Genomic DNA, 10,459 nt, shown 5'->3' on the forward strand with positions numbered 1-10,459 from the left:
CCCTTGCAGGCAGCATGTCAGCCCCGCCGGACCCCCAGGACCTGCTGCTGGCAGGCACTGGGGTGCACTGGGCTGCGGACCGGGCGGACCAGTACGCAGCTGGGGCTCCACTGCGGGATGGAGATGGGGCTCAGCAGCGGGAACAGCTGGTTTTCGGCTCCGCCAAGGAACACCCGCCCGTTGCCATGGCGACTGCATCCCCAGGTAAAAGGCGAGGGGTACCCCGCCGGACCCCCAGGACCTGCTGCTGGCAGGCACTGGGGTGCACTGGGCTGCGGACCGGGCGGACCAGTACGCAGCTGGGGCTCCACTGCGGGATGGAGATGGGGCTCAGCAGCGGGAACAGCTGGTTTTCGGCTCCGCCAAGGAACACCCGCCCGTTGCCATGGCGACTGCATCCCCAGGTAAAAGGCGAGGGGTACTCAGGGATGCTCAACAAAAGGGCCCTCACAGCAGTATCTCCTGATTGCCTTGTTCCCGTCCCTTCCCGGCTCTTCTCCCAGCCTGGCTGTTTGGAAGCATTTCTAATGAGATAGTGAGCGCATGTAGGAAAACAGAAAATAATGAGCAATTGCGGCCTTTGCAAAAAATCATTTTTTGCTGATGTGGGGGAGGGGGGACGCAGGACCCAGCTAAGTTCCCTGAAGCTCTTTGCAGTTTGCTAGGCATAGGACATCTGGATTTCAGTCCAGTGTTGGTTGGAGGGCGTTTGGTTTCACCTGACTTGATGGGGCTCTGTCCTCATTTGTCATACACTTGTACACATCTGGAGTGACAGGTCTCAAGGGAGTCACTTAAGCTATTCCCCGTGCACCTGGAACTCCTGCACTGCCCTTTATGTTATTTCAACATCTAGCTTTTAGTGGAGTGCCTGTTCTGAAGTGTTTGTTTGTTTTCTGCATGCTTTTGAGACATGTCCATTTAATCATGGACTTTTTGGTTGCTCTGATTTCCTCCTTTGCTTTTTTGCAGGTGTATTTGACTTCAGGTGCATTTAGTTTAGCCAGGGTCTGCAGGTTCATTGATTTTCAGTTTACTTTTGGGATGTATTTGATTTCCCTTGGTTTAGGGTTCGTTTCTTTAGTGGGTGTATTAATAGCAGGTGTATATCTATTAATGAACCCCAGAATCTTCAGCTTCCAGAAGCTCCTGGTAGAAATGTTTGGGGAAAATCACTCTATTTCGCTCTTGGTGACACTTCCCTACTTTCTTTCCTGGTGCCACCTATCAGAGAATCCAAATAACCAAATAACCCAGCTCTGGGGAAGCTGGTGGATCCCACCTAGATTCCTCTTTAGTGGGAAGTGATGTTTCCATTACACAGCCTGAGAGCATTAAACTTGTCTTGAGTAAGTTGGGGGTCAGGGCTGGGGATGGGAATCGGTCTCCATTATGCAATAGCTGCAGGAGCATTAGGAACTGCGTTTTCAGGCTGAGTCCTTTCTAATCCCCTCCAGTCAATCAGCACAAAGAGTAGATGGCCAGAAACAGCACAGTCTACGTTACTACGTGCATTATTCCACTGCTACCCCCTGCATGTTTTTTTCAGGCTCTGACTGTGCCTGTGTGTGCTCTCAACATGGATGTTTCCCTGGTGCTTTTCTGCCTGCTCGACGCTGCTGAGTTCAGTAGTAAAATGGGATCTAACGCCCGTCGGCTGATGTGGGAAATGTTTTGCTGTTCTGTAGCTTTGGGCAGGCAGCTAATCTGCTGATGTGCTGCTGCTCATTCGCTGATCTGAGTGGTAGGCTGAGAAACGTGACTTTTTACTGGAGGGGGAGGCAGATGGCTCGTAATGTCAGGCTGTTCTGGGTGTGTGTGGGGGGGTGTGTGTGAAGAGGGGCAGGACTGGGGTCTTCAGTCAGGTCACCTCAAAGGCGTAATGACAGGAAGAAGGGGGAAAGGATCTTGTGAGATTTTGTGGTTCAGTGATGGATAAAAAAATGGCCATGCTGAATCTCAGCATACAGAACAAAGAGGGGTGGTCTCTTAAATTGTGTGAATCCCTGTGAAGTTGGATGATTGTGGTCCTGCTTACATTTAATGAAGCCTTCTTCAGGCTTAACCTGATTGGTAGATTCAGGCTTACAGAATGCAGAATAGACAGAAAGGAAGAAAGGAAAGAAAAAGACAAGAAAGGAAAAAATTGCAAAGACAATGATTTTTGACTTTTGGAATCCTCTGCAAAGGGGCTTTAGACATGTTTATGGGTGTCAAACTGTGGCAAGGTGGAGACAAAGTGAGCAATACAGACCTTCTCTGGTGTTTGCTGGCTGTGGATTGTCAGACTAACAATATCATAAGAGTAGTAATGTGTTTTGAACATCTCCCGTTTTGTTCTCCCTGTGTAATGCAGTAACTGTTATGTGGCTGTGCGTGTCTAGCTGACAGGGCGGACCGAGCAGCATCCCAACCAGTGCAGTCCTGTGCACGCAGTCGCTCTTCCTGTTTGTGGCTGCACCACCTCTGTTTCTGTTGCACGTTACCTGGACAGCTTCAGCTCCCGCTCCCTTCACCGGGGGAAGTAATAATTTACCTGTTCCCTCTGTGTGACTAAATATTCGTAAGTTGCTGAATACAAGATCTGTTATATTGCTGAATATCTAAAGTCAAGTATTTCAGAAAACTCTTTAATTCTGCTCAGAGGGGGATTCTTGTGTGTTCCTAAGCTGGAGGGATGGACCCAGCAGGAGATATCGAGCTCCAGCAACTTACAACGCTGCCGTAAATTTACAAGACTCCCTATACAATGGGGCACCTGAGGACGCTTTAGACAAGGGCAATGCATCCAGACAAGAGAGAACTGGATGGTGTGTTTTCCAGGTAGTTTCCCAACACATCCTGTACCTGCCTCCACACCTCTCCAACCAGTCTTTTTTTGCTGAAAAATATGGTTATGCTCCTTGAGGCAAGAGCAGGGTTTGGAGACTGAGAGGTACTCCCAGCATGAAAATAAATGGTGGGAATTTATCACAAGTTGTACAGAAGTTTTCTTGTACAACCTAAAAATTTGCAAACTTTCCCTGATCTCGGGTTTTGTTTTAAATTTGAAAACCAGCCAGGGATTGTTGAAAGGTTCAGGAATATTTTCAAGCTGGCCATGGCCCCGGCTTTGAGCCAAACTGGCTTTGTGTCAAAACCTTGTGAGTGGTTTCTGAATGATGAAAAGCAATGGGTTTCACTCCCCGTTCTTCGGATCAACCAAAATCAGCGACGACTGGGACTGCAGAAAAAAATTCCCACAAGGAGCAGGAAGCTGTAAGATTCCTGAAGCAAAGTCAGGGCAGTAAGGAGCTGCAGATCCCATGTCTGCTTCTCCTCCTGTGGAGCTACAATGAAGATTGACTCCAATAGTTTCTGGGTGGGGACGAAGCAGTTTCTCTTGCTTTTATACTTGGCCCCTGGCTTTTGCTGAATAAGTTTCTCTCCCTCAAATGGAAAGTTTCTCTCCTTTCTAAAGATGAATTTGGTTCAGGGTGAGAGGAGCTGGCAGGCAGCTCTTGCAAGGACTGGAGATTGAAGCGATCCTGAAAGGCTGGTGAGCAGTTGCATGTTAGAGAAGAGAGCCCTATGTCACCCAACACACCATCTGGTCACAGATTCTGTTATTTATTTTTATGCATCAACAGTGATTAAAATTCCTTGAAAAGAATTATTTCCAAAAATACTGCATAGGCTACCAGGCTCCCCCCAGGATAAATACATACGGTTTCCTTCAGAGAAATGGCAAAATGTAAGAAAGGACTGTACCTCCCTGCTGCAGGTGTGCTGAGGGGGAGAAGAGAGGAAAAAAAGGCAGGAACTCACATAAATCATCATTCCTGACCTGGGGTGTTGTATGCAGCCTTGTGGATTGGTGAGTATTTGTAGGGAGATACATGGGCACAGTGGAATGCCCCTACGTGCGCGTAGCTGAGACTGAGAGCTGCCAGTGAGCCCTGCCTGCTGATATGCCACGATGCTCTTTGCCTTCAGACTGACCGCAGCAGTCAGGACATCCCTGGCAATCCTGGCCCGTTTCCAGCTGCCTCCAAAGACAGGTTGCAGATGGGGTCCAGCTGCCCAAAGGAGAGGTGCCAGTGTCACAGGAAATTCCATTAATAACTGGGGCGTGTCTATGGGGACACAGTGGAAATGCAAACACAGCCTATGGGAACCCTGGGGGCTGGCTGGGATCTCCTGAGATGCCCCGGTGGCACAAAAGTCTTATGATAATGAGACTGAATGGCACCCATGTTTGTGCCAGTGAGGTGAGGTGGGAAGGAGGGACCAAAAGCTGCATGGATAAGGCAGATGAGTTGAGGAACAGCCTCTGCCTGAGATACAGTGAGATACCAAATGCCAGGAGTGTATCACACTCTGATGGGTGTAGATGTAGCACACAAGACCAGGAGCGGTCCTGGCTCCTGCTGTTCCGTGATGAGGACAGACTTTCTAGGCTCAGTGCTTTTAGTAAAGCCATTTTAATAACCCCTTTCTAATTCACATGCTTAAGCCTCAGTTTGTCCTGATAATGCTTCACCGGTAAATCTCAGTGTATTGTTTCTCTCCAGTTACTGGAGAGGTGAGTTACTGGCAGCTTTACACCTCAACACGGAAGAGGTTTTTGATGGTTTTCAGGTAGCTTGAGAACTCTGTGGCTCACCTGGATGGAGAGAAATGGGTACGAATGTGGACATCTGCACTGCTTGTGTTTGGCATTGACGCTTTTCGGGGATGTCAAAGCACAACCAAATGAAGAAGGTTCCCCAAGACAAGTGTCTCAGCTGCTCTTTGGGGCCTTCCCACCCCTTTCCAAGCATTGCTTTAGCAAGAGCTCCCCCTCCCTAAGCATCCATGGCAATGTACTGCTCAAGGCCAAGGTGCTGTAAGGGCCAAGATCCAAACCCTGATTTTTCAAGTTGCTGTAGGAGTCTTGGTAGGTCAGATTCTCTCACCTAAACATATGCCATAGGGCAGCCTGAGCAGCTGTTTGGAAATTTGTCTACAACTGCCAGGAAATCTTGCTCGCATTTAGCCAACTGAGGCCAGATTTAGTCTCACTTTGGGAGAGTATATATTCTTGCCAATTCTGTTATTGACATTTTAGTCCTTCCTGATTTAGAGAATTGAGTTTATTTTTTCTCTGTTCCCTGGATTAGTCCTTCAAAACCTCTGACATACTGGTGTGAGTGAAGGTGATGAAGACCATTTGGTGGAGGTTCTCCATGTTCCCTGGGATTTTATGAGTGGAAGCAGATTTTGCAGAGGGGAACAGAATCACATTGGGTTTCTTCTTGGATCCTCTGTTCCCGTAATTCTCCTGAGGCTTGACAAAGTGGCCATTTCATCACAGCCCAGAATCAGCCATCTGAAAAAAATTCCTCTTGAAATATCATCCTTCATTCCCACTGGGTTAAAGCAGGAACAACAGCTCCTGTTGGGATCCTCCGGCAAAGCAAGTGCTTTGCATCTGTGTGTGAAAAGTGCTATTAGAGGTGAATAAAATCTCCTGGTTTAAAATTTGTGCGGCAGTGTAGTTCTCAACTCCATAGAGATCAAAATGCAGCTGTCTTTTCACTGTCCCCCACAGGGATGTAGGTGGCTGCATCCCTGCTTTGACTGCTGTGCCTTCAGAGCTGCAAATGGGTTGAGGAAGAACATGAGGCAGATAAAAGAGTAGAGTAGTACCAGGAAGGATGACTCACCTACCTTATTTTAATTGTCATCACTCACTAATGAAATGTTTTATTTATAGGCCAGGAACTGAGGAGGAGAGATTGGGGAGGAGGATAACAGTGTGGAGCAGAGAGGCTTTGTGTGTCCCAGTTGCGGCAAGCATTGGGTTTTGTGTGTCGCATTATTTCCTGGGCGGTGAGTCTTCCCTGGGCTGGGTGCTTCACTATATCTCACTGGTGGAAGGGTCCTGGGAAACACATCTGCATCCTTCTTTCTGCAGGTCTGGAAATGCCATTCAACGACATGTCTTAGACCCTAGTTTTGCCCCCCAAACCTTAGTGTGCAGTACACGCACACTCAGTGTGTGCTCTGATGCCTGGAGATGGCAACCCCAGCAGACTCTGGCGCAGTCTTTCTGGAGAAGTTTGGGCAGATCCCGCAGGTCTGTTTATCATGTCTTCACACCCTGTCCCACAAAAGGATGCCCAATTGTGGGGCCTGGATTGACCCGCCATGCTCAGTACTAGCGTTTGGCTCTGCTTTAGGTCCTGCGACCTGATGCAAAATTCTGGAGTTCTTGTTTTTCTTGAGTTTATTGGGTTTTTTCCCTAAAGAAAAGAAGGCCTGGCAAACAAGGTTTCAAGTAATGAAACAATTATTTGTAGTTTGTTTTCTAACTGAGGGGAAGTAAGTGCATGTGCTGCTGCAGTCTTGACATGATTCAGCACTCGGGAACACACCCCACATTTAGTACTCTTGTTCTTTAAAACACTTCTGCTTTATCGTCAGCCTATTCCTTTAAGAACCCCTCAAACCTTCAACAGTGAGAATCAATTCTTGGCACTCCCTTGCAAGACAAGACTGGAAATAAAGGGGAACTTAATCACCAATTTCAGTCCTTGTTTTACTAAAGTGTTTTAAGATCCTAATTACATGGAACATAAGCGCATTCTTAACTGCTTTGAAAAAGTAGGGTGGTCTTGAGCATTTGCATAAAGGTGAGCCTGTGTTTTGCTGAATTTAGGGATAAATGAAGCAGAAGGTATATCATGGATAAATTTGCTTTATTGGCCATTAAAGCAGACTGCTTCAGGTCACTTGTGTGTGAAGTGGAGGCACCAGCACTTACCTGTCTCATTATAGCACGGTGAAAATTAACATTTAAAGATATTGAAAACTTGGAATGAAAATCATTATAATGTTGTTGTTTATTTTGGTCTACTGAGTGTGTCCAGGTGAGACTAAAAGCTGTTGGAGATGCCTACAGTCTTCATAAGCCTGTCTCTTTCAAATACTAAGGTGTTATCTCATAAGCATTGGCTTTATACTGCAATATTCTTTAGAAGTGGGCTTTCCCATCTTTATTTAAATAACAGCTGCTAAAAGAGTTCTTTGAATATTTCTTTCACTGCTGTAATGAGACAGGCGCCTACCCTTGATACAGCCTCCGATTATCATGAGGTCTCGTATCAGACAAGGCTCCGCTTGGTTCTTCAGCAATGATTTCGACACATTTGCCTCTGACAGTTGCAGCGTTCTCAACATCTCCCTCGCAGAGCAGTGACTCTTGTCCCATCCATGGGGCTGCAGAGGGGCGTTTGCTTTGGGTACAGGTGAGGATGGAGCGTGGGAGGATTCTTGCCTAAAGGTGCTTTCTGTGCCGGGGCGACTCTGCAGACCCGCAGAGTTATGTCAGCTTGAGGCTTTACTGTGCCGTTTGGGACATGAATTACATCTTATTTTTGAGCAGTGCTGAATTTATTAACTGCAGCTGGTTTAATGTTGGTACGTTTAAAGGCATTGAAGGGCTTGTTAACCGTGGCCAGTAAAAAGCAAATGTATGGGGCAGCTTTGTCAGGCTGGAAACCTTCCTGCTCCCAGGCCCTGAGGATCTTGTGCTTCTCTTGTCTCTGATGTTTTTCTGTGCAAATATCAGTCCAGGTGCACATGCAGATGCCCCTGGGAGAGCCTCGTGACCGAGGAAGAAGAACCATAGCACCAAGGCACAGCCTCCAGCCATGGGTCTGGGCAGAAATCCCTTGCTGCCATTGGTGGTGGTGCTTTGTCTCCCAGACACAACCCGGGGTGGCCATCCCTCACCCCATCAAAGCACCCTTCATATGCACGTTGCAAAGCCACAAATGCATAAGTTACAGGTCTGAGCAACGTTTCCCTGCCTGCGCTGAGTTAATCACTGGCTGTACAACCAAACACCTAACAATCCTCACCCTGGGCAGCCTCTGCAGCACAGCTGGGGTGCAGGCAGCCCAAGCCCTCAGAGTCTGCACTGATGTTCTTCTGTGGAGCCTGGCCCTTTATACACTGCTCCCAAAACAACTCAGGGGCACCAGTAAAAGAATTGCTGGAGATACAGGCTGCATTTATGGCTTGCAGTGGCCTAATCCCATCCCTAACTCGTGGGTAGCAAGGCTGATGCGGGGAGGATGCCTACACCCACCAAAGAGATGCCTACACCCACCAAAGAGATGCCTACACCCACCAAAGAGAGCATTGCCTGCCAGGGAGGTGGGGAGTCCCCCACCCCATGTATGTCCTGATGCACACATAGCCAGCGGAGCAGCTCTGCTTGGAAATGCTTTTATTCCCAAGCTCAGCGGCAGGCCAGAGGGCTATGGCCTGGGCAAAGCCTAGAAGTTGCTCTGAGTCTGCTACTGCTGCTCAAGTGTTCACCCATATCCTGGTCAGCTGTGTCCCCCTCCCTGCGTGAGGAACAGGCACCGAGGCTCTGGCCGGGGTGGGAAGTGAAAACCGCCAGCAGCAGAGCTGGGGAGCAGAGTCTCTGCTCTGCTCCGCTCCACTGAGCACCATCCCCATTTGCTCTGTAGGAGGGTGCAGTGAGGTTTCACAGGTACCATCTCTCCACTGACTACTGATGTGTGTGGGGGTCTGAATTCCAGTGAGTCTTAATTAGGTCTTTCCCTTGATTCCTTAATTTAGAGGCAAAAGAGATGCACTTGCTGCTCTTGTGCGTGGGAAATGTTTTGCATTTCAGGATATTTTCATTCCTGTTGACTTCAGCAATGAAGTGCAGTGCAACCCGCTGGAAATTAAATGTGCACTTCAGCTGAACTGGAGGCTGAACTGCTCTGCGTGCGGGTGTAGCTGTATGGTAGGAACAGGGATCACGTTATTTGCAGACTGATTGTAGTAAAAAGGGAAATGCCTTCTCCCACCTCTTATAAAAGGTATCAAAATGTGTATCCCACGTTTGCTCACCGTTTTTTCATCTTCTGGTTAGCGCTCGTTTCTGCCTTGGGATGTACCGTGTTTCCAGTTTGTTGGGTTTTTTTTCCTTTTTATTACAAAGGTGTATTTCTTTGGTAAACATTGACTGAATAGAGGCTCTAAACAGCAATATTGCTGTGCACTAAACTTTAATTGAGACAGTTGCCTTTGATGTGAGGCTGACCTAAAGCTGAGGCTGATTCCTCTCTTTTGCAGCTTCTGCAGTTCTTTAAAAAAAGTCGTAATGCAGCATTCATGCTGTTGCTGTTTTCTCTGCTGCTCTAGCAGAAGTATTGCTGTCGTTGAATATTGAAGTGATTTCTCAGAGCTTCCTGGACATCCTGAAAGTCGGTGTGTATAATCCGTGATTCTCATTCCGTAATTAGTTGGTAGGAAATGTGTTGGGCCCAAAGGGGAAGCTCCGAGATGATGTGTGACAGTCACAAGTCCCAAAGGAGTCAACCTCCTCTGAACACATTGTTTATGAAACAAAATAGGGTTTGGATGCTCTGTGCAGTGGCTCTGTTTATTACTCTCGCAAAGCAGAAATCCTCATATCGAAATGGCTGGTAACGTGGCATCTTGGTTACAGGCAAGACAGGATTTTTACATCGCTGAACATCTCGGAGTAGAGCTTTATAGGTGGCGTCTAATTCTCTACTTAAAAAGTTTTATGTGTTTTTAACATGAGTACGTTGGACAGAGGATTGAAAAGGCAAGCAGGTAACTGGTCACACCCAGGTGTGGAGGCACTGAGTGAAAACTGCGTTACTCTTACATGGGAACTCTGCCTTCAAAAACAAACTCACCTCTGCCAATGCCAGGAAAAAAGGCTGAATTTCCTGAAACTCATTCTTATTTTGAGAAACTTGCCATCAGAAAAAAACATCTGTCCACAGGAGATACATCGATTAAAATATTTTTAAAATTAAATGCAATTTTAAAAATCAGTGTCTATGTTTTCTATTTATGCCCAAATCTATTCATGCTTTTGAATTGACCGGCAACAGTAGAAATGTACCTTGTCTACATTTGGGTTTACAATAGTCCATTTATTCCAAATACACATAAATTCTGTTTTCAAATTTCTATTCTATTTTAGAATTGCCATGTCACTCACATTTTTTCTTTCTCCTACCCTAAAGAACACCACTGGAGATGATGGTCCTAATAAAAGCCAGTTGTCATTCGGGGATTTTTTTTGTCTTCGAAGTCTTTCTGACACTAGCTGTTATAATTCAGTTGCTGTGCAGCAGAAGTTCAGCTCGGAGCTAAGGGGACAGGCTTGGGGGTTCATGCCGTGTGAAATATATGCAATCTCGTCTCACTTGGACCGTGGTAAACAGACCGTGTATAATCCCTGGAATATTTGGTAGATCTGCCAGGCCGTGAAGATGACATTCGTAATATTTGTCTGGCTACATGGTGGTCCATCCCTATGCCATCCAAACTCAGTTCAAAAGCATCCTGAGGAGAGAGGGCTGAAAAGAGAGTGAGAAGAAGATGTATCATTCCCAGTAGGAGTTTTCAGAGTTTGGGCTTCTTCCCACCCCCC

General features: G+C 47.0%; 1 protein-coding gene across 1 annotated transcript in view; it reads left to right on the forward strand.

Annotated features, from left to right (window-relative positions):
• Nucleotides 1-14: 14 nt before the first annotated feature.
• LOC104491722 (reticulon-1-like) overlaps nt 15-10,459 on the forward strand; it is a gene marked incomplete at its 3' end in the record, with an annotated part of 65,091 nt that continues 54,646 nt past the window's right edge. Inside the window, exon 1 of the mRNA XM_010134187.1 lies at nt 15-204. Coding sequence (XP_010132489.1) covers nt 15-204 — 190 coding nt within the window. The remainder of the gene's footprint in view (nt 205-10,459) is intronic.

The sequence above is a fragment of the Buceros rhinoceros genome, unplaced genomic scaffold (assembly GCF_000710305.1).
Source record: "Buceros rhinoceros silvestris isolate BGI_N320 unplaced genomic scaffold, ASM71030v1 scaffold14484, whole genome shotgun sequence".
NCBI lineage: Eukaryota > Metazoa > Chordata > Aves > Bucerotiformes > Bucerotidae > Buceros > Buceros rhinoceros.